Here is a 23,660-nt window from a genome sequence, read left to right as displayed (position 1 = left end):
ACCAGGGAGGTAGGGTGGAGCAGACTACAGAGTCTGTTTATTTTGGGCTTTTTTGCTGCTGTTCCTGTTTGGCGATCACACTGTGACGGACAAAGACACCTCTACAGACAGGCACCCAAGGAGAGTACCGGGCTGAGAAGAGTCAGCAGGTGCTCCCTGTGTCCCACAGCCATAGCCACCATGCCCTCCATTCTTCTAAAGAGGCAAGAGCACCCCCCCCCAGGAAAGCCCCAGAGACAAGCCCCTCATTGCCAGCTGGGGACAAACGGACCTGTCTGGGTTCTGAGGCTTACCAAGAACCTGCCAGAGTCAAAGCGACAGGCTGAGGTGAGCATTAAGAGAAAACACCTGACTGAGGTCAACAGTAGGGAGACAAAACCAGCTCCAGCATTTGTTCCCGACCCTCCCCACGGCATCCAGAGTCACCAAGGACAGCCAGTACCCCGAGACCAGGCACATCACCCCACCCTCTGTACTGAGGATGGCGAAGTCAGTGTGTACTTTAAACGGAGGCTGTGGTGAGGAATCAGAGTGCATTGAGGCCATACCGAGCCCAGATGCCATCGACTGCCCCCTAAGAGCACCGGGGGCTGACCACATACCATTCAGATACCAGGCCAAGGAAAGACGGTGGGAGGCCAGGGCAGCCATACCAGCCACACCAGGCTGCTGAGTGGGGAACACAGATTGCAGTAGCAGAAGTGCGGTGAACACTGTCCTGGGGACCCAGTCACGTACAGCAGCAGGTCCTGGAATCCAGGATCAGGATAGATTCATGACCCCACTGCAGGGTTTTGTGTCCAAGTAAACCAGAAGTGTCCCATGAGTGGGAACCAGGCAGGGGCCCAGGGCAGGTGATGTGGCTCTGCCAGCCTGCCCCATCAAGACTACTGTCTGCCTCAGGTCTGCACAGGGGCTGAGTCTCCTCAGTTTTTACAGACATACTCCTCTCTGTGCTCAAAAAGGTTGTGCCAGACCTGGGGGAGGGGGGCAAATATAAAGAAGAGGACATCCCTGGATAAGGAGGAGCTGGACCTGGCCAGGCCCTGGGCTGAGAGACTCCGTAACTCTTGGAAGTTCCCCAGGCCCCTTGCTGTCTGGTTTCTGTGCCCGACTTCCCATAAAGAAGGTAGGTGTGTGAGTAGCCAGCAAAGAGGGATGGGAAGAAGGGTGGGGAGAAGGCAGGGGAAGAAGATTCTTGACACCCGAGAGGCAGGACTGAATCCAATTAGAGACCATCTCAGACCCTCAGGGGACTCTGAACCCAGGCCAGCTACTTGGAGTAGGTCCTCTATTCTAGACTTGTGGTTAAAACTTTCAGCCCATTTCTCAGATGAGGATAAAATCTAGCCACATAGATGAGGTTATACCAGTGAGCCAAGCTGACTCTACAATCCAATGTCACATCACCAAAAACAAGAGCTGTTGGCTTGGCCATGTGCTTCCTGCAGCCCTTGAGTCAGTGGGGTTTATTTAGGGAGCTGGTCCTCAGTAAGGGAGCGAGGGCAGGAAGGAAGGGGACATGAGAAGGGACACTCTGACAGATAGAAAATAAATAATAAAGGGGCTGTTCTCCAGTGCCAGCCTGGCACAGTGCCCAAGGCAGTCATCTTACCCTCAGAGCTCAGGGCTACACTTGCCTCATCTTTTCCAGAAGTATGCGAGCCCAGATACGTCAGCCTTCAGGTATGCAGCGATCTGTGGCTGGCTGGCTGCCTTTCTTCCCTGCTTCTTTCTGTGGAACTTTGCTTTCTTGGCCCTGACCACCCTGCCCCACCCAGCCAGCCCAGCCTCAGGCCTCTCCTTAGTTAGGACCTTCTTGTAGGGGACTGTGACAAGCCCCTTCAACAAGGCAGATCCCCTGTAGGGCAGGCAGAAAGCTGTGGCACGGGGGAGGGGCAGCAGCCACATCATCTAACAGGTTGGTCAGGCTTCGAAGGGCCACGCCCTCTTGCAGCTAATGAACACCATGCAACAGGTGTTTGCGCCTCAGTCCCCAGCCGGCCTTGGCTGTGACAGGAGGTAGCTACCACCACTCCAAAGCTCTCTCGCTCACTGGTGAGCCCTCAGGCTCCCAGGCCCAGGGGGGCCACCATGGCCTACCGCTCCTGCGTTGTCGGCTTCAGCAGCCTCAGTGGCTGTGAGGTGACCTCTGCGGGCAGCCCCCAGCCTAGGACCTCAGGATGGGGCAGCTGTGGGCTCCCTGGGCCTGGCTTCAGCTCTCGAAGCCTCACAAGCTGTAGGCCAGCTGGCATCATCCCCAAGGTGACTGTGAACTCCAGCCTGCTGGTGCCTCTGAACCTCAAGGTGGACCCAGCTGTCCAGCAGCAGAAGAACCAGGAGAAGGAGGAGATGAAGGTCCTCAATGACAAATTTGCCTCTCTGATTGGCAAGGTGAGCTGAGTGGGATAGGGCACCAACACAGAAGGGCTGCCAGGCTTTCCAGGTGACCTAGCTGGTGGTTCCCTGAGCATCAGGCATCATGCCCCACCCCTGCCCCTAGCCAATGGGGATGCAGCATGGCTAAACCAGCTGAGATGGGATAAGAAATCCTGATATATCCTGGTGTCTGGAACAAAAGAAACCCCAGGATGGACTCTGAGGGTTATCTGAATAAGGACACCGGCTTGCGAGAGTCAGTATACCCCTGTAGTAGTCAAGAGAGTGTTTCTCAGGACCGCTCGTGGAGATGTGGCCTGCTGGCCTCTTCCCAGGCAGGTGGGTGGGAGATACTGCTAAGGATGCTCTCCTGACCCATGCCTCAAACCTCTGGCCCCAAAACATCTCCCTCCGGGCTGCCCTGCTTGCCTACCCCTTTCATTCACAGAGCCATTGTGGTTAGCAGGTCCAAAGGGGTGTGTGGGGTCTGAAGGAGGCTCTGTGAGTAAAGACGTACTTTGGCTTGTCAGGAGAAAGGAATGTGGGAACTGTGTCAGAGTCCAGCCAGCAGCCAACAGCTGGGCTATTTTGCACTGACCTAGGTAGAAGGACCAGGCCCCCAGCAACTTAGCCCCTACATCTCCTGGACTCACTGCAGCGAGTTCTGTCTAGCTCCCAAACCTGTACCCACTCAGTGACTCCAAGAAACTTCTGTGAGCAAGCCTCCCAGCTAGGTTACTTCCTGTGCCACAGCTGCATGGACTGAACCACACGCTGGTATGCTAGGCACCACAGGGCACTCCACAGGTTTACCTCCAATTCCCTCAACTGCAAAGAAAGACATTTTGTGACCATCACACAGAGAAGGGAAACTGCCTTCCTCACCTCCAAGGAAGCAGAGGTCCAGCCTCCCACCCTAGCCAGTCCTCATCTGGCTCTTGGTTTCTGACTCTGCACATCTGGGGGTCCCGAGGAGGTGGGGATATACAGAGAGGTAAGAGAAGAAAGTGATTGTGTGGCCCAGATGCTGAACCCCACAGGAAGTTAGCAAGTAGGCTGAGGTCAGTGCCAACATTACCACCACAGCTGTGTTTTCCCAGCTGTACAGGTGAGGCAATAGGACCAGAGAGGCTAGGTGCCTTGCCCACAGTCACACAGCCAACATGCGATAGAGTTTAGATTTGATCTGAATCTGAGGCAGCAATGGTGTCTTCCTGTCCCTGACTCATCTGACTACTTTGGAGTCTCCCCATTGACATCTCAGGTGCTCAGATTGGGGGAGGGGATAAGCTGCCCTTCCCATAGCCCAGGCTGTACAGAGGGAACCCATGGCCTGGGAGGTAGGCCCTGCAGAGACGCCTCCTGGACAAGCCTGGCTAATCCCTTAAAAGGAGTGCTTCGCTGAACTATGTAATTTAGCTTCTATGGGTGGCTTTTCTCCTTCGAACAAATGCCAATGCTGATGTCACCCTGTGCCACTGCTGTGGGCTCTGGGTGGGAGCCCTGGGCGTGGACCCCGGGAAGGAGCCGTGGCGGTTGCAGTTGGGGTCCTGGGTTCAAGCCTGTGAAGTTCTTCCGCAGAACTCCAGCCTCCCAACTCTCAAAGCTGGCCTTGAGATGGGGTGCCCTTCACAGTAGGGTGCAGGGAACTGTGGGTTCCAGCCCTTTTGGAACCCTGGTTATTGGAGCCCTGTGCTAAGCAAAAACTTGTGGGGAGGGGGGCAGAGAAACAGGCAACCACTTAATCATTAGAACCCTATTACTGGGTTTAAATCCTGGGCCCACCATCGGCCTGCCGTATACACTTAGAAGAATTGCTGAACTTCCCTGGGCCTCGGTGTACAGCAGTGTAGAGAGCCTGTCAATCAAACGGAAAGATGTTTGAAAAGTAGCCAGAACACATCTAGTAGATAGTGCGAGCTTTCTGATCATTTGCTAAAGACGTGGAGTAAATAAGCCTGGAGCAGGGAACTCCCAGACCTAACTATCTTCCTTGTAGGGCAGGGGTGCAGCTCAGGCTTCAGAGAGAGAGGTGCAAGCTGGGAAGGTAGAGGAGATGGATTCCAGGCCCAGAGCAAGGCTGAGGCTCTTTGAGCAGAGAAGAGGGAGGAGCACCCACTCACCTCCCGCTTCAGGGCCCACTGCCGCCCTGAGAAACCAGTGTGTGTGGAAGGGAAGGTCCCTGTAGCATCTGGTGGAGAGGCCCTACTGCCGCCAAGGCTTTTCCTTCACTTATGGGCTGTGTTTCCTTACATAAGTAGCTTACCCTCTCTGAGCCTCAGACTCCAGCCTCTGCTACAGTCAGCCTGTGTTCTGCCAGTGGAGAACTAAAGGCCACAAGGGAAGGATGAGGAGGGATGGGCAGGGGGATGGTACCATCCACCGGTGCTGCCGCAGGGATCTCCAACATGCAGACAGCCTAGGTGATGGGTGCTGAGGAAAAACTGCCGAAGCCCAGTCTGTGTTGGGAAACCAAGAGCCGAGGTGACACCCGGAGATGGGGGCAGGCCACGCCAGCTCTAAAGGTTTCAGACATGGCCGCCCTGCCGGCGTCAGACACAGGCCAGGCTTCCTGCAGGGATCCCTGTCAATGTCTCCCTGCAGACTCAGTGGCGGGACTCTCCCCAAGGTGTGTAACAGCTCCAGCCAAGAACTCTAAAAGCTACTTGGTGTCCCTGTGAAATGCATCTCATACCATAAGTCCCGTCCAACCCCACCCTGCTCCATGAAGCTGCCAGCCTCAGTTTCCTCAGCTGTGAGGAAGCAGGCAGACCAGGAACTTGCTCTGGGAAGGAGCCCCCTCCCTCAGGCTGCCACTGTGCCGCCATAGGGCAGGGGTACAGGCTAGAGACTTGCACAGGCTTCTCTGGCGAGCTGGGCTTGCTGACCCTCCCTAGGCCTCTGTTCCCACAGGGAGGAGCCCAGCAGGCAGGTCATAGCTAAAGCTGAGCTTTCATCCGCACCCACCGAAACAAGAGACTCCCCCAAGGCGGGGGCTGCCCTTGGTACCCCAAGAGCACACTGCCCTCCAACTGCACTGGCCCAATTCACAGCATCTCCCCACAGAAGAGTGCTGAAGCATAGAGCACAGAGGTTAGACTAAGGGAAGAACTTCCTGGTGTGAAGGTTTCTCGGTTGCTCATGGGTGGAGGTAGGAGCCTCATCTCTCTCCTCTCACCGCGCCCTCAGTGTAAACACTGAGGGCTCCTGCTAGTCAAAACGGAGGGAAGGTGGGGTGAGCTAATACTCCCCCACACACGCTCCCTCACTCACACACAAAGCAAGGCAGAACCCTCCTGACCTCCAGTCCCACTGAACCTGTTTCCTTGTGGCACAGGTTTAAGGCAGCGTCACACAGAACTTCCCAGAGAGATGGGCGTGAGGCAGGGGAATGGCTGCTCACTAGTGTCGCAGTCTATGCCTCTATCCAATGCTCCTGCTCCCCTCCCTACCAGAAACAAAGGTGTCAAGTGTTTGCTGCAGCTCTTTCAGACTGTGGTCCTGGGAGCAAGGCCAGCACCTCAACATACCACCATCCAGTTAGCACTGCATCCTCATAGCCAGAACAGCTTCCTGCCATCCACGAATGGCCCAGGCATCCCTCCCCTCTGTGGCCACCCAGGGCTCCCAGACTGACAGGGATGGTACATGAGGAGCTGGGGTGGTGCAGCCTTCAGAGGGTACTGGGAGCATACACGTAATGGAAGAAGGCAGGGGACCCCAAACCCCAGGAGGACAGGTCATTCTGGGATGCACTCCAGTGGGAACCAAGGTTACAACAGAAGTGGGCAGCCTTCTGGGGGCCTGGCTATGGTCCAGAGGTTGTAAGTGTCTCTGCAGGAGTCCAAGACAGGGTGGGGGTCAGAGCTTGGAGAAAACCGAAGGGCTCAGGGACCTCCCTGTCCCCATCTTCAAGGTCACCTTAGCCCTGCCTGGAAGAAAAGACCACTGCAGAAAGGCCCTGACCCCTGAGGTGGCAGTGCACTGGCCCACAAAGGGTACTTTACAGCGGTTAATAATCTCAGAGAAGGACTGGGACACATCTCGGTAGGCAGAGTGTTTGCCTAGTGTGCATACAGGTCCAGATTAGACCCCCAGCACCTCAGAAATCAGGAGCTGTGGTCTTAGCACGTGAGAGGTAAAGAGAGATAGGAGAGCCAGAAACCAAGGTCATCCTCAGCTTTATAACAAGCTCGAGCCCAGCCTGTAATACATGAGACCTATCTGTCCCAAAACAAACAAACAGATGAAAACCCAGGTGCGGGGCTTGGCTCTGCTGCCTGCTGATTTTGTGACCTCAGGCGGTTCTTACAGCTCTGTGGGCCGGGTGCCCCCTCTGGAAACTGGGCTGATAGCAATAACCCACTCCACAGGGTGTTGCCGCAAAGGAGTTGAAATGGGAAGAACTTGGAACCAGTCTGGTGCACAGCTGGCACCTGATCCACATTGGCAATTACCACTCTCCCAAGCTCATTCTCATGTTCAATCCCGCCCCCAAAGCCCTTTTAGGTAGGCAGTGTTATCGACCTCGACTTCTAGCTGGGGAAACTGAGGCTCAAAGAATCTGCACGCCTGGGTCTGTAGGGAGGATTAACACTAAATTACCAAGTATGCACACCTTGCTGGGTTTCAGGGCCAGATGAGATCAGGTTTGCCATGGAGGAGAGGTAGGTAGGACCCTGATACCCCCAAGCCCCTATTTCTGGGCTCTCCCAGACCCAGCCTGTGACAGGCAGGCGTTCCGCACCCCTGCTCCTCTCCTTCATTGGAGGCCCAGCCCAGGCTAGGAAGCCTTCTTGGCCCCACCTCCACCCTGTCTTATCTCAGCATCTTCCACTCACCAGCCGAGAGCTGGAGGTGGCTTTGCATACGGAGTGGAGCCAGTGTCGGGACTGTGTGCAGATGACCTGCCCTGTCTCAGAAAGCCCCGCTTTGGGGGTCCCTAGCCTTCACAGGGAACCCAATGTGGCACCTGACGACCTACTCAGTACCCTCCTGCTCTTGCAGGTACAAGCTCTGGAGCAACGCAACCAGCTGTTGGAGACACGCTGGAGCTTCCTACAGGGCCAGGGATCAGCTACCTTCGACCTCAGCCATCACTATGAGACATTCCAGGGCCGTCTGCAAGAGGAGCTGCACAAAGTGAGCCAGGAGCGGGGGCAGCTGGAGGCCAACCTGCTGCAGGTGCTGGAGAAAGTAGAGGAGTTTCGCATCAGGTAGGTCTCGCCTTTGGGGACCAGGGGTAGAAGCTGAGGGTGGGGACTAGGCTGGGCTTGGGGAGGTGCACCCAAGCTGGAGAAAGAGGAAAGATGTGATGGAACGTGGCTCTTCTCTAGATATAATTCTTGAGGATGGCACATGTGCCATGGTAAATACTGCAGGTACAGTGATGAACCTGCAGCCGTGAACCTTAGGATCCAGCAACTTTCACTGCAATGGCTTACAGCTAAGCCATAGCGTGCTTGCACAACACAGGCCTGGCTCTGGCAGCCCCTCCTGAGCCTGCAAACGTGCCAGCTCCTGTGCACTGCCCTAGGATGGGATGTCTTGCCTCTAGCAAAGTGGCGGAAGGACCGTGCTCTGCATCATGCTGTGGTTGTTGAGCCTGGTCTCTGGAAAGGAGAGAGAAGTACAGTATTGCAGGCAGGGGACAGACAGGACAGGGCTTACCTTCACAAAGCAGCAACCTCCTGGAGGTAGTGCTGCTAGGCATCAAGGTAGCTGGGGGACCTGAGAGATGAGGAAAAGATAGCCCCTCCCTGCCCACATGATGCTTTCACAGCTACTGGGACAGAGGGACAGATGGCAAGCACCACCAAGTAGTTACAAGCCCAGCCTAGGCACGAAGTTGGAAATGTTCGTCCTATCTTTGCGGCTTCAGACAAGCACAGTCTACTGACCTCTGTTTCCTCCTGAGTGAATGGACACAGCGACTGACACTAACCAGAGTTCAGGTTGTTCAGCTTGCACCTGGCAGTGATTTTTCTGTCCCCTAGAAGGTTGAAGTTGACCAACATTGGCTGAACCGATCTGGCCAGCCTAGGAAGGCAGAATGAGCACTTGGGAGGCCCAGAGGAGGGGCGACCCTCTCTAAGATCACCCAGTGGGCAAGTCCCCCAGGATGAGCAGATAGCTTATATCTCTGAGTACCCCCCCAACCCCACCCAGGATGGGGCAGGGGCTGGGGAACCAAGCATGGCTGATCCTGGTCTTGCAGTGTGGCCCACACCCTACCAATCAGAGGCAGAACCAGCTGTATTCTAGGAGCAGCAAGGCAGAGCAGAAGATAGGAAACCCAGGCTCCTAAGCTGGCGCTCACTATGGAGGCCCCCTCTCCCAGAGAGCCTTGCCCTCCCAAGTCCTAGGAAAGCCATGTGGGCATCGGATCATTGGGAACTGCCCAACACCTGCTCACCAGAAGCAGCAGCCCATTTCACTGGTCCCTAATAGGTCTGAGAGCCTCAGAGGAGGCACAAGGCAAGACCTACTAACCAAAATCGCCACTGTCAGTGGCCACGGCAGAGCAGCATGGCATCCCTGGGAACCCGCAGCTGAGTACCTTTCAGGCATTGCTGGCTGCTGTCACCTAGCCGCTGACCCACTTCCTGTCTGCCTCGGGCTGCTCTCTCTTCCCTGGGGAGGAGAAGAACAGGCGTGCTCTTACGGAGGGGTTTCAGGAGTTCTTGGTCTGCAGGCCAGAGCTGAGGCTGGTGCTGTAGGGTGGAGCCCTGACAGGGAGAGGCTATGCCTTGCCTCTGCAGAGCGATGATCTCAGTCTTGCTCCCAGAAATAAACAAGTTCCAGGGGGGTGTTGGCAGTGGTGACAGTCTAAGGGCCTGAGAACAGGTTCGGGAGCTGGTGGCTGGCAGACTGGTGGCTGGCAGATTGGGGGTGGGACAGGAGGTAGGCATCACCTGAGCCTTGTGGTGGAGATGGAGACTTCCAAGCACTGGAGTACCAGAGATCTCTAAGATCAGGCTAGTCCAACTTCTAGTTACTGAGAACAAAGCAGAGACCCAGCAAGGGAAAGCAACGAGCCCAAGCCCACACAGTAGAAGACTTAGGGCTGCCACAGAGCCCCATAAGTGTGTGGTTGGGAGTGTAACGAGGGGCTGCATCTAGCTGAGCGTCAGACAGCAGGATGGAGCATGCAGAGGCAAGCTGTACACCCCTTGAGGAAGGGGCTCTTCCAACTCACCGGAAAGCTGGGAATGAATAGCAAGAGCTTCAGGGAGGCTGGATACCAGCCCCAGACTAGAACCCAGTGCCAGGTCTTGCTGGGCCATTAGCCAGGGGCTCAGGCATTGGCCCACCTGGAGGCCACCTCTAGGTCCTAGGCAGGACCTGCTCCCACTCTCCTAGTATCCTTTCCTACTGGGCGGCCATTTGGCTGCCCTCAAAGTCCTGATACATATGTCTCCCAGGTCCCCAGAGGGTCTGCCTGAAGCAGCCTAGAAGCAAAGGCCCCTCATCCCCATGAAGGCGTCTTTCAGGAGGCTAGGCAGCTCCACAGGGCTCAGCCAGGAACAGGCTCCTCCTAAGCCTTAAGCAATTAAGAACTAGTGGGACAGTGAGAGAGACAAGATGATATGAACATCCAAAAGGGGTGGCAGACAAGGAGGCTACCCAAAGGATGGGAAGGGCAAAAAGGGCTGAGCAGGGACCCGGTACCCAGGGGTCTCACCAGATGCCTCCCCAAAGTTGGCGGATTCTGCTACCCAGAGGAAGGCGGGTACTGACCTGCATTTAGACAAGATAAGGGGCTCCCTGGCTTCAGCCCCAAGACAAGGGCACTTCACAGGGCCTCTGAGATTCCAATAAGAAACATGCCTGCGTCAGACTACCCTGAAGGCTAGTTATGATGCTCAGAGAGCCAGCCCCAGTCTCCACAGGGCTTCCAAAGGCTTTATGTGGGAGGCCATGGCAAAGGTTCAAGTGGTCATGAGTGTGAGACCTGGAGCAAACACTTTCAGTCCTCATGACATTTCCACTGTCACGGCCAAAGAACACATACACACGTAAGTGCTGGAACCGAGTCCTGTAGCTCTTCAGCAAGGGGGCTAGCATTTGAGCTCCCTGCTCAGCCAGCACTCTTAGAGGTCTTCTATACCTTTCACTGTAACACAGGACCCTGAGGCCCTCCCCAGCTGGAAGTTCTGAGGGTCACAGGAGAGGGGGCTAGGGGGCACAGGGGAAGGGAGTCCTCAGTACCTGGTGCACACACATAAACATTCCTGCCTGTAGTCAGGACTTCTGAAGCATTTTGATCCCCCTGATGCATGTCCCCTGTCCAGTCCCATCATGACCAAGACCCTCAGAGATTCCTAGAAGACAAGACAAGGCCAAAGGCAGCCCATAGCCCGAGATGTCCTGTGAACACTGTCGTTCTTAGGTCCCCTCCCCTTCAGAATACATGTGGATCCCATCAGTTGACAGGGCTACTGTGACACTTGCCCCGCTGGGAGGTCAGGGACTGGGGCAGGTGCCTCTAATTAGAGCTCTGAGTCAGGCATTCCTGGAGAGAAGACACTAACCCACTTCCATGTCCACCCCCTGGGGCTGTCCTCAAGGGCTTGTGCAGGACACCTAAGGCTGGTAGATGCCATCCACCCTATGGGATACCAAAACCAATGCCTTAACAGAAAGGAGAGGATAAGACGAGGAACCAAAGGATCCTAACCCCACCCAGCACTGTCCTTTGTGCAAACCCAGGGTGAGCCTGACTCAGGAGGGAAGCAACATGGAAGAGAGTTAAACTTTGTAACATGCCATAGACAGGTCGTGCATCACTGTCATTATCACAGGGCAGGCTCCAGCAGCCCCCTGTACAGCCTTAGACACAGGAAGCAAGCGAGGCTGGGAAAAATCAGGTGCTGCTAAGCATACTGGAGACCTCTCTCCCTGCCTCCCTTTGGAGGTCACAGAACAAGATGGTGTCTATCCTCTAGCCAAGCCAAGGAGCAAGAACAGGCTGCAGGAAACAGGCGGACCCAGGGAAGAGAGAAGTGAGCAGGGTGCTGGGAGACGACAGACCACAGGCATGGCCCACCTGGACTTGTAATTCTGGGGGTCAAGGGAGAAAGAAGCCACCATGAGAGGGGTGCTCAAGGAGGCTTCCCAGAGGACTGTGCAGCAGAGCCAGGAAGTGGGCAGCCACTGCTGGGAGTTACAGGGGAGGGAGGGGGTGTCTTAGAAGACCTGAGATTATGTCCACCAAAGGAAGAGCGAAGTTTTCTGGTCTGATTTTGTTTTGTATTGTTTGCTTAAGACAGGGCCTTGCTACATAGCCCTGAATAGCCTAGCACACGCAGTCCAGGTTGGCCTCAAGCTTATAGAATCCTGTCTTTGCCTCCCAAGTGTGAGAATTACAGGTGTATGCCACCACATCCGGAACAGCCACCTTCTCTAATTGTCATAAAGCATAGGAAAGTCTAGCAGAGACCTGGGCCCATCACAAAACAACAGTTAACCCCACCCCACATACCACAACATTACTGAAGGGGGAACATCTCTCCCCACAGGTACGAGGATGAGATCGCCAAGCGCACAGACCTGGAGTTCACCTTCGTCCAGCTGAAGAAGGTAACTACTCAATGCCTAGGGCCCTCCATCATGGCCCTCTGCCATGATCCTCTGCCCTTGTCTCCAGCATTGTCCCACTTTCCTTGATACCTAAGCAAAGCTCTCAGGTACCTGGGCTGCAGGACCAATAGACAGAGAGAGGGGCAGGCCCAGGCTCAGAGGCAGATTTCCTCTGGGTACCATCTCCCTCCACAAAAGCTATCCCACCCAACTCCTGCCCTGAGCCCTGGCTTTTTTAATCTCCATCTCTCACCTCCACTCCCAACTCCAGGACCTGGATGCCGAGTGTCTTCGACGAACTGAACTGGAAACCAAGCTGAAAGGCCTGCAGAGCTTCGTAGAGCTGATGAGAACTGTCTATGAGCAGGTGAGAGAACAAGGTCCTCATGGAGCCAAGTGCTCGCTGCTTCCGGGGCAAGGGATGCAATGGGAGGAATGTTTAGCACTCACTACTTCCAGCCAGTGACATCACACCTTCTCAAGTGCCCTCCTCTCTGAGTGTCAAGGACCCACACATTTCATGACACAGGGGCGGAGTTCCCGAAGTCACTCTCTTTGAGGGAACCATCGTCATGTTTGCTGGAATGCTGGCAAACAGAGACCAAAGGCACTGGTAGGGATCAGTACTGTGGGCCTTGAATACGCATCCTACTTGGACTGAGCCCCCTTTAGGACCTGTAGTCCAACCCATAGTACTACTTCTAGCCCTTATGGGCATGCGTTTTTACCCTCTCCCACTCTTGGCCAAGACGGGGAAGACTCAGGATGGGCTTCAGCACAATCTAAAATGATATGGCAAATGAGACAGAGAAGCTTCCAGAACGTATCCCCATCTATCTCCTAGGTCCTCAGCTGAGCCTGGGGAACAGTGGCCCAGCAAGGACCCGGCTCTTTGGGAACACATACCCTCCTGGGCATCCTACCATGGCCTCTCACTCTCTCTCCATATCACCTGTCTCAGGAGTGGGGGGTACAGGGTGATCTTACACAAGTGTCTACAGTCTAGCAAGGAACAGAGAGAGCCATTGCTGGGGTGGAGGGGCTCTAAAGCCTGCATGCTGCCAACAACTGGTACAAGCCACAGCAATGAAGCCAAGGTTGGTGCAGGGTCAGCCACTGCCACAGGCTAAGCAGACTTCTGCCACGCAGACTTCTGAGCACAGCTACCCAGCTTGCTAGGGGAGACCTCCAACAGGCTCTGCAACCCAGGACCCCTATGGGACCGACAGCCATGTGTAGCCCCGGGATGGAGCAGAGCAGAGAAGCCCCACCCTTGGGAACAGTAAGAAGGCAAAGTCACAGCTCACCTCACCAGCAGCACAGAAAAGCACTCTGCCTAGCATAGTCCTCCATAACCAGACCACACCCTGTGGGCTGCCCGAGGCTCCATGCTTACAGATAGCTTGCTCCGCCCAAGCTCCCTTTGGCTTGGTGTGGGCCAGTGCTTCAGAACCTAGTTCCACAATGCCAAGCAAACTCAGAGCTCTAAGCCAAGGTAGAGGCCCTGCAGCTGAGACCCAGGCAGAAGGAGGCTGGCCGTAACCAACAGACCCATGCATTGCCAGAGATACGCCCAAGAGACTTTCTGGCCCTTTCCCAATAGCCGGGCCTGTGAACTCCACACAGATGGAGCCACAGCTCTTGGTCCCTGCTCTGATTCCTCCTTTTTATCATTTCTGTCATGTTGGCCGAGCTGTATCACCTCTGTGTGCCTCCTTTCCCAAATCTGTAAGTCAAGGAGAAGAACAGGAGCAGCCTGGCATGGGTATGGTGTGAACTAACCCATTCAAGTGTTCACTCTATACCTACTAAGTGCAGATTTATGTCACCTCCTAAATGAGACAAGTTTCTCCTCTGAGGAGGGCACAACTCAGCTAATAAGCCAGCAAGCACATCTGAACAAGGCCACTCCAGAGGGTGAGAGGCTCACAGAGACAAAGAGATGCATGGTTTCATCAAGCTAAAGAGCAAAGGGGAGCCTCAGAGGCATGGCTAGGGATCTGAGGGTACAAGCAAGCTGAATCTAAGAGAGGAACAGTCTAGCCCAACGGGAAGGCTGTACAAAGTTCCACAGCAGGGGAGTGAATGGGGCAGGCTGGGAGTCGCAGGCCAGTGACAGCCAGCAGACTTGGCACACACAGGGCCTGGGCTCTGAGACAGATGGGCACAGTCAGTGCTGTGGAGTCCCTTGACTTCTGTCTTAGTCACTGTGTTCTACTGCTGTGACCAAGGAATTCATAAAAGAAAGCATTTAACTAGAGGTTTGCTTACAGTTTCAGAAGTTAGTTCATTACCATGATGCGGGGAACAGGGAGGCATGGCAGCAGGCATGGTACCAGAGAAGTAGCTGAGAGTTTTACATCCTGATCTTCAAGCAGAGAGAGAGAACTGGACCTGGTCTGGGCTTTTGAAATCTCAAAATCCACCTCCAGTAACCTAACTGGATATACTTCCTCCGACAAGGCCACACCTCCTAATCCTTCTCAAATAATGCTACTCCCCATGACTAAGCACTCAAATATATGAGCCTATGGGGGCCATTCTTATTCAAAGTACCACAGCATCCTTGATCATCACTTGCAAGACTCCTACAGATACCCAAATCATCTGATGCTCAAGTCTCTCACATAAAGTTGCACATACATTGTTTGCATGTGACCTGGGCACCTCCTCCCCTGAATTGTAAAGGTCCTTACACTACCAAATACAGTGTAAATAGCAGTTCTCCATCATATTGTTTTAGGGACCAATGGCCAGGGAAGCAGCCTGCACATGTTCAATAGAGAGGCAATTTTACCCCATCTGTGTTTGGCTGAATCCTCTGAGAAACAGGTGACCACAGAGGGGAACTGTACATGGTTGCTACCACCTTTCTGAGCAACAAGGTATCCCTTCAGTTGGGCACTGAGGTGTGGGCCTTATGATCCACTCCATCCATATACCTCTGTACCCTGAGAAGACAACATTGACCCTTGGCCAAAAAAAGATGCCAATGAGCCCCCAAGCCATTATTGCCTGAGGGAAATAAAATCACATGTGGGTGCTTTCTTGAAGCCATGTCTAAAATAATATGCTGGGCTGGACTATAGCTTTTTGGTAGAGTGTTTCCCCGGCATCAGGAGACCTTAGACTTGACCTCTAGCACTGCCCTCCCCAAAAAAGGAGATAAAATTATTTTAATAACATATTTCCCTTAACCCTATATATACAAAACATGAGTAGTTTGCTTGGTAATCAATATAAATATTAGTGGACTGTTTTACTTTTTTTTTTTTCTCTTACTAAATGCTCAGAGTCAGGCATGACAGGGCAATACTCAGAAGAGAGAGGCAGAAGGAATAAAGGTTCAAGGCCCTCCTCTACATGGTGGCTTCCAGGCCAGAGAGGGTGCAAGAGGCCCACCTCAACAACAAAAAGAAACAAGACACTCACTTAAAAAGTTTAAAGTCTGGAGCACATTTTACACTCACAGTGGTTCGTCTCAGGCAGATGAATTCCTTCCCACATGTTCCAAGGCCACTGATAATGAGTGGCCTCCTACCTGGACAGAGCAGGCCTGAGCAAAGGGAGATACAGACCACAGCTCCCTCTCATGACACGGAAGCACAGTGGATTGTGGGTAGCCCCCGGAAGGCTGAATACTTGGGTTTCAACTTTGGATCTGATCAGAAAAGCCTTGAGATATAGATCTACATCCCATCAATGTCCCAGTGAAAAGGGAGCCATCCCCTCTCTCCAGCACCAGGGAATGGATAGCAAGAGGTCTACAAGGCCCTTCCCAGATGGCTGGATGATTCCCCCTGGCTAGATCTGCGGTATGCATGGGACCCACATGCATCCAGCAAGAATACTGCCTGCCACACCCAGAAGCCCTGGTTCCAGGGAGATTAGAGCAGAATGTTCATGAAAACTCCGTGGATTTGGATAATAATAAAGTGAGTACAGGTTTTAGGACAGCTCAGATTTAACATCTGGCTTGGTATATAGGAACCGTAGCAGGCTGCTTCAATCTCTTCATGCCTCAGCCTCCCCATTTATAAAATTGAAGAAGATAAATACTGCACTGTGTTGGTGTGTGTGTGTGTGTGTGTGTGTGTGTGTGTGTGTGTGTGTGTGTGTGTGATTATGGAGGTCAGATGATAACCCTAGGAGAAGCCTCACCTTTCTCCTTGTTGAGACAGTCTCTCTTTGTTGTTCAAAGCTGAGTATGATGGTCTAGCTGGCCCTCCATCTTCCAGGGACACTTTTGTCTGTGTCTCCCATCTCCCATCCCTTAGGAGCAGGGGGATGGAAGCTAAGGTGCTCAGCTTTCCATGGGCTCTAGGGATTCGAACTCAGGTCCTCACATTTGCCTAGCAAGTGCGTTACTCACTTAGCCACCTCCCCAGCCCGGAAATTATTTCTTAATAGATCCTAAAGCACTTAGAATAATGTCTGCCATGGAGTAAACATATAAAAAGCATTAACTGTTCCTAGCTCTGGCCTTGCACCCACTTCACAGACAGAGGCTCGGGTGGGTTTGAAAACCTGATCAGAGTTATCCAATGACTCAGTGGTGGAGGCATTCAGAATACAGAGCAGTTTTACCAAGCAACACTCAGCTTCCCCAGGAAAGCCACTGTCTACTCACTGCCCCCATGTACACACAGCAGTCTCCTCCAACTCCAGCTCCCTAGGGAAACTCTAAACTGTACTATGGTGCAATTCTCACCAACTTGGGGTGTCAGGGGCCCACCCCAAGGTGGCACCTCACCACACAAGTGAGCATTGTTATACCCTCCTTCCCGGAGGGGCCAGCATGTCTGGACAGGCACGCAGCTGTTCTGAACATCACTTCCTGCTGTTTATCTAACTCCCGCCTTCACCTGCTTCTTTTCAGAAAGGGTCTGAGGTGGCGCATTAGTGTTGGCTATCCCTTGTCCCCAACAGGGAAGACTGGTCCTTTGTAGCATCTCCTGGCCATGCTCTGGACTTTCCTGGGCCAGATGCCAAGTCAGGCCTGGGCTGGATGGTGTGGGGCTAAATCCATGATCCTTACTCACTGATCTCCACAGCCTGCCCACCAGGGGATCCCCAGAATCACATTTCTGAAGCTGTCCCAGCAGGTGCCCATTTACATGCTGGTGTGATGGTGGGTCTGCGGTGACCACTGGCCTGATTCCAGTCAAGGCTTCAGTCTGCCTTTGCCCAGAGACTTATATTCAGTTCATCTGAAGATCAATCAAAGATACCCACGGGTACTAAGCCCTGAGCTTGGTCCTGCCAGCTCAAGAGGGGCCTCCAGAATGCTTGCGGCACTCAAGCTTCCTTTTCTAGAAGGTGCTAATGCGCAAGCTTGCAGGCAAAGGCACCCCCACTGTCCATACAGTCCATCTGAATCTTTATGTTCACTAGGATACAAGCCACAGGGAAGAAGTTCCAGCCCCTGCCAGGGACAGAAACCACAGCCTCTCTAGGCATAAAGATGAGTGGGGGGCGGAGCAGGGGGTGTCCCAAATGTGGTGTACCAAGGTCAAGGTGAGTGGCCATGAGCAAACCAGCTGAACCAGGACCTAAGCAAGCCTCTAGATCCAAGTGCCAGCTTACAGGGAGCCAGGAACAAACTGAAGGGCGTGTTACACAGGCTGATGCACAGGATAAAATTCAGACCCTGAGGGACTCTGCATTCTCAATAAGAAAAATTGTAAGGAAAAAAAAAAACGGAGTAGACAACTAAAGACTTGTAGTGATACACGTCAGTTTCTGTCCACTCCTCCTGTTAGGATGCTGACTCTGGAGTTTTTTAAAGGGAACAAGGCTGTCAGCAGTGGGAGACACTGGCAGGAGAGAGTGGTGACCGACAGGAGAGACAGAGGTCTGTGGATGCCAGCAGAGGCAGTGGTCCAGGCTCTATACCCACAGAGTGTGCCACAGCAAAGTGAGCCACAGCCACAGCCACCTCTGCCTGGCTGCCTGCCTGCCCCTGTGGCCAGCTGACTCACCTCTCTGTGAGGAGTGCTGGAAGCCACACTCTGTTGTCACACTCACAGTTAGCTCCTCCTCCTCCCATCCCCAGGCCCCACAAAGCCTGGGTTGTTATTTAGCACCTCCAGAGGAAGCAGCCCAGGCTTGTGGCAACACTTTGCAGCCCCTGAGAGACCCCAGTTCCCACTTGTCTCTCTATCTAGCCCTATGCTTTCCCACGGGAAAGTCAGTTAGGACAGTAGAAGGAAGGCCTGGGGCTCCAAAGACAGCTAGACAGCTTAGTTCCTCGGGGCTCCCAGGGCAACAGGGAGCACAGGTGGTCAGGTAGAACTCGGCTCCCCAGTGATTGCCTCCGCCACCACCCATGATCAGGGAAGGATGAACTCCCAGGACTTGTGGCACAGGCCTGGAGTACAAGGAAGAGCTTTACTAATTCCAGTGAGTTCTGGGGACAAATGGCTGATAGCAAGTACCTCTGGGTCTGGAGCATCTTGAGCCCATTTTCCCAAGGATTCACCAGTCTCTAGCTCACCATGGCTAGCATCCTTCTCCATCCTCTCTGGTCCAATGTCTATTCAGCAAACATAGATGATGTGGGGGCCCACAGCTCAAAGAGACCCTCCTAGACCCTTGGGGCTCTCTATCCAATGGGGAGGCAGAGAGCAATAGACAGTGGAGGGCCCTGTCCCCTCCTCCACCTCAACACCAGCCAGGGCCCCCGGGCCTTTCCCACCAACCAGGAAGAGGGGTTCCAGCCTGAGTATGAAAGCCAGAGCCACCCCTGTCAGACAGACTTCCTGGGAAGTGGCAGCATGGAGCATAGTCTCCACCTCCTGAGGGGACAAAGGGACTGTGGGTGGCTGAGAGACCCTGAGTCCTCCCCCACCAGTCCTGAGCCTCCCACTTCTGTGCTGACAGGAGCTGAAAGACCTGACGGCCCAAGTGAAGGACGTGTCGGTGACCGTGGGCCTGGACAGCCGCTGCCACATCGACCTGAGTGGCATCGTGGAGGAGGTGAAGGCACAGTATGACGTCATCGCTGCTCGAAGCCTAGAGGAGGCTGAAGCCTATTCACGGAGCCAGGTCAGGGGCCGACCGTGCAGGGGGCAGGAAGGACCAGAAAGGAAGTGGCTGAGACCTTGTGGCTCTGGGCCCTGAGATTCTCTGAGGAGCAGTGGGGAGCATACACAGGGAGGATTGCAGCATTCAGTCCACAGGCAGCATGGGAAATGTGAGAGCCAGCTCCTGCAGGGCTCGGAGGGGGGGCAGCAGGGGGTGTGTGGGGTGCATGGTGTTCTCCTGGAGGGTCACAGGTTGCCATACCAGCCAAGTGTGGGCATAGCTTACCCAGGGCAGTCAGGAGGAAGACAACACCAGGGGAATATATGGGGCTGGAGAAGGAGGTGGGAATGGACTGTAGAGATGAGGCTGGGGGGATGCTGAGGGGGCTGCATCAGACTTCACCATCCCTCTTCCACACCCCTGCAGCTGGAGGAGCGAGCTGCCCGCTCAGCAGAGTTCGGGAGCTGCCTCCAGAGCAGCCGCTGTGAGATCGCAGACCTCAATGTGCGCATCCAGAAACTTCGGTCTCAGATCCTCTCCATCAAGAGCCATGTGAGAAAGCATCTGAAGGGCCCGTGGGGACTTAGGGAATAGAGACACTCACACCCAGTCACACTGAATACGCACACAAGACCTGGCCAAGTGGTCCTGAGCAGGTCTATTCTAGCCTCAATTTCATAACCTGCCAAGAAAGAGGAACATGGTCTGCTATGGTGGAACGTGTGGGTTCTGCACAGAAATGCCTTCTGTAAAACACCCAGAGCTACTGGGTTATCAGAAAGATCCCCACCATGCACAACCAGGCCCTCACCCTTGCCCAAGCCTAATCAATCATACAGAAAGGGAAGAATGAGGTCAAGTCTCAGCTTCCAACAGGGACTCCTTTGCGCGGCTTGTGGGTCTTCCCTACTCTTCAGGTCCAAGCGAGTCCCTCTAAGCACATTGCAACCCATCACCACACCTAGAAATGGTGTCGCTTAGCTACACAACACACACTCGGGCAGTGGCAGCCTCAGCCTGGGCCCACCCCTTCTCCTAACCACTGCCTCCTGCCTGCAGTGTCTGAAACTGGAGGAAAACATCAAGGTGGCTGAGGAGCAGGGTGAGCTGGCCTTCCAGGACGCCAAGGACAAGCTGGCCCAGCTGGAGGCTGCCCTGCAGAAGGCCAAACAGGACATGGCCTGGCAGCTGCGCAAGTACCAGGATCTCATGAACACCAAGCTGGCTCTAGATATCGAGATCGCCACCTACCACAAGCTGGTGGAAGGAGAAGAAAGCCGGTGAGGGGTGGGGTGAGAGCTGGGCAGTAACCTGGCACCCGACAGGCCTGCTGTCCAGCCTGACCTAGTCACCGACTGCTGGGACCTAGCTCTGCGTGGCTGCTAGTCCAGCCGGAAAGTGGGCTAATGATAAGTATGGCTCACCTGTGGGGAAGCCATATGAGTCGGACAAGTGAGATGGCTCAGTGCCTCCCAATCTGAGCTCTATCCCTGGCAACCACATGGTGGAAGGAGAGAACTAAGTCTCAAGTTGTCCTCAGACTTCCACACACATGTAATGGCACACACACACAATTTTTTTTTACAAGTTCAAGGTGGATATCCGTTTGTTTGTTTGTTTGTTTTTAAGTGCTCAGCTGTGTTCGCTATCTATGCACAGTGAAGAAGGGACTGTGGCCCCATGGAACCAACCTGGGAGGGGAGGTGGGAGGTGGGGAGTACAGGCACCCTGGCTTATCTAAAGTTCAGGTTTGGGTTTCAAACACCAAGCCTCTCCTTCCCTCACACCCTGGGGAGCCAAAAGTAGGACAGCCATGGGTCCTCGGCTCCCTAAGCCCTAGAAACTCCAGAGACAAGACAGGGCTCTAGAGACAAGGAGAGCGGGCTAGCCAAGGTCACACAACAGGACAACTGCAGGCCTGGGAATGACAGCCAGGAACCTCCCTGCACTTGGCAGAGCTCAGCCCACACTCCTAATGGGTTAAAATCCTAGGTTCCCTTCACATTCTACTGTGTCTTCCTCCCTCAGGATGGACCTGCCTTCTGCCACTGTGGTCAGCGCGGTACAATCCCGATGCAGGACCAGTAAGTCCCCCGAGACCCAGGACGGGGACATACGGGGTGGGGGGGGCCGTGGCCCCAAAGGCATCATGGGTGTGACTTCCAATCCTCCAGCCCCTTTCCTCCCCTACCCTTTGTGTCCCCTGTAGCTGCCTCCAAGTCTGGCCTCTCCAAGACCCCCTCCCGGAAGAAGAAGAACCGCAGAGGTCCCGTGATCAAAATCACCGAAATGTCAGAGAAGTACCACTCCCAGGAGTCAGAGGCTTCTGAGTAAGACGGCGACCCCACTGCAGCCGGAGGGACTTAAGCTAAACTTGAGAAAGTCGCCTGGAGTCTCCAGGATGGGAGGGGAGATGCTGAACTGAGGTGGGTTCCAGCTGAGGCTTCGTTTCTCCGGATGGTCAGTGAAGGCAAAGGGGCATCCCCAGCTCCGTTCCACATCAGCCTCTCACTCACCACTTCCAACCTCCTGGTCACAGGCTGTCCTGGCTGGTAAAGGGGAGCTTGGGGTCAGTCTCCTCCTCGGTCCTCTGAAACTTCTCTTCCTACACAGCTCTGACAAGGTGCTTGCCTCTTGCCCATCGCTTGCCCCGACCTTTCTGCCTCAGCCTTGCCTCGTGGCTGCCTCAGAGCCGAGGCTGCCGTCCTCACTCACTAGCCAGGCCGCAGCCTGGGGTGAAGGATGCACTGGATCTTGTCCCATACATGGAGTGCCTGGAGACTAGGGGCTGAGGACTCCTTGTTTTCCTGCCCTCCAGCTCCCCAGACACCTGACTGTATTGGGGGACAAGGGAAGGAAGGCCCGGTGTGTTAGGCAGAACCCTGAGTCTCGGAGAGGCTCAGGAGATCTCTGGGGACTAAGATGTCAGCCATAAGTAGGCTCCCAAGCTACTCTGGCCAAAACCAACACCCTAGGAGCAGAAGCCAGGGAAGACACCCTGACACCAGGCCTTGCCTTCACCTCCCAGCCGTTCTGGCTTGTGCCATCATCCTGTAGTCTGGGCTCTGCCTCCAGCCCAGGTCTCTCCAACCTTAACCCTTACCTTTGTTCCTAGGACCTCTGTTCTATCCCCAGGGCCAATGATCTAGCACATTCCACCCAGTGGGCCAACTCTGCCTAGTTTGCTCCCCTCGTCCCTTCTTCCAAGCTTACTCTCCCTGCCTCTGGTTGGCCATGGGGAAGGCTAAACCTGGGGAGATCTAGAAGATTCCTAGCCCTGAATTGGTCCAGGAAATCCCAATAAGGGCATTCAAAGGACTCAACCCAAGACAGCCATTCTGCACAAGGACATCCAGACTTGGCCAGAGATGCCCACATCCTACCCTTGGCTCTCAGCTCTGGGGCTTACAGGGCACAGCAGTGCCAGCCTCCTTCTCTCCTCCTTTCTTCCCCTCACACCCGTGTCCTGGCCCGTGCCTCACCTCCTCTCCTGGCTGTCTCCCATCCCTTCATCTCATTCTCCAAGACAAGGTGTTCAACAAGGCCCCTGGCCCGCCAAGCCTGCAGGGGATGCTAGTGGGTTAGCAGCTCTCCCAGGCCAAGGAACTCAGCGATATACTCAACTCTGAGCCCCCAAAGCGGATGCTCACTACTGCTTTCTCTCAGGCTGCTTACCGGTTCCCAAGGGAGCAAACCCCCAGTGGGGACATGAAATACAGAAAGTATATATTATTTTTTCATAACTTATGTGGCTTTTAACTTATTTCCTCCCTTCCTGTTTCTGCATGGTCAGCGCTGTGCGTACTATCAGGGTTTTAGAGAACTCATTCCAGCCACCTACTTGATTGGCTGACTTGGGCAAGGGGTGAATAAAGCATTATAATTCATCTATGGAGAAAGTTGCTGGGCATTGATTTTTGTTTGCTGGTTGCTTGGTTGCTTTGTTTTGTTTTATGTGTGTTGGCGGCAGGACATTATATAGGCCTATATAGCCAAGGATGCCCTTGACCTCTTGACTCTTCTGCCTCGGTCTTCCAAAGAGCCATAATTGCAGGTACATGTCACCATGCCTGGCTTGAGTATCTAATTTCATCTCTCTTCTTGGTCACATAGTCATCTCAGGCTGACTTTGGGGTGTGACAGACTCTCTAGCTGTAGGAAAGTGTTCCATCCAGGACCCAAACCGTAACTTCAAGCCAATGGGACATAGACTCAAAAGGTCCCCACCCTTTCTTGCTACCGGGAGACTCATCAAATGTGGATCCATGTACCCAGGGTCCACATGTCCAGGTACCATGTGGGCTGCCTCAGCAGACACAAATGGGGGATTACCCAGCTGGTGGCAGGGTTCCTGCTCCAGGACTTCTGCCTGACTGACCACAGAGTGGCCCAACCCAGAGGACACTTGGATGGAGCAGGCCCAATCCTACCAAGTCAAATTCTAGACCAACAAGTAAGGACTGAGGACCGTCCCCATGGCTCAGTGGGCAAACAGACTTGTGGTCCAGCCTCATGACCTGAATTCCATCTCCAGGACCTACACAGTAAAAGGAGAGAACCGACTCCCATAAATTGTCCTCTGGCCTCTACACGAATGCTATGGTCTATACATGCACACACCAAATAAGTAGATGTTCTAAGTGACTTTCTCCAAGCCCTGTGCTAAGAAACCT

The 23,660-nt window shown here is 54.1% G+C and overlaps 1 protein-coding gene across 1 annotated transcript; it reads left to right on the top strand.

Moving 5' to 3' along the window:
- The first annotated feature begins 1,991 nt into the window (after window positions 1–1,991).
- Krt80 (keratin 80) lies at window positions 1,992–22,236 on the top strand. Its single transcript, XM_036208864.1, has 9 exons — window positions 1,992–2,394; window positions 7,387–7,595; window positions 11,901–11,961; window positions 12,233–12,328; window positions 18,844–19,008; window positions 19,414–19,539; window positions 20,047–20,267; window positions 21,016–21,071; window positions 21,197–22,236. Exons 1-9 carry the CDS (start codon window positions 2,095–2,097, stop codon window positions 21,319–21,321), a joined length of 1,359 nt encoding a protein of 452 aa, XP_036064757.1. The 5' UTR covers window positions 1,992–2,094; the 3' UTR covers window positions 21,322–22,236.
- Window positions 22,237–23,660: the final 1,424 nt, after the last annotated feature.

This window comes from Onychomys torridus, chromosome 16 (assembly GCF_903995425.1).
Source record: "Onychomys torridus chromosome 16, mOncTor1.1, whole genome shotgun sequence".
Classification (NCBI taxonomy): Eukaryota; Metazoa; Chordata; class Mammalia; order Rodentia; family Cricetidae; genus Onychomys; species Onychomys torridus.
Note: the sequence above shows the minus strand (reverse complement) of the source record. Positions and strands in the feature narration are given on the sequence as shown.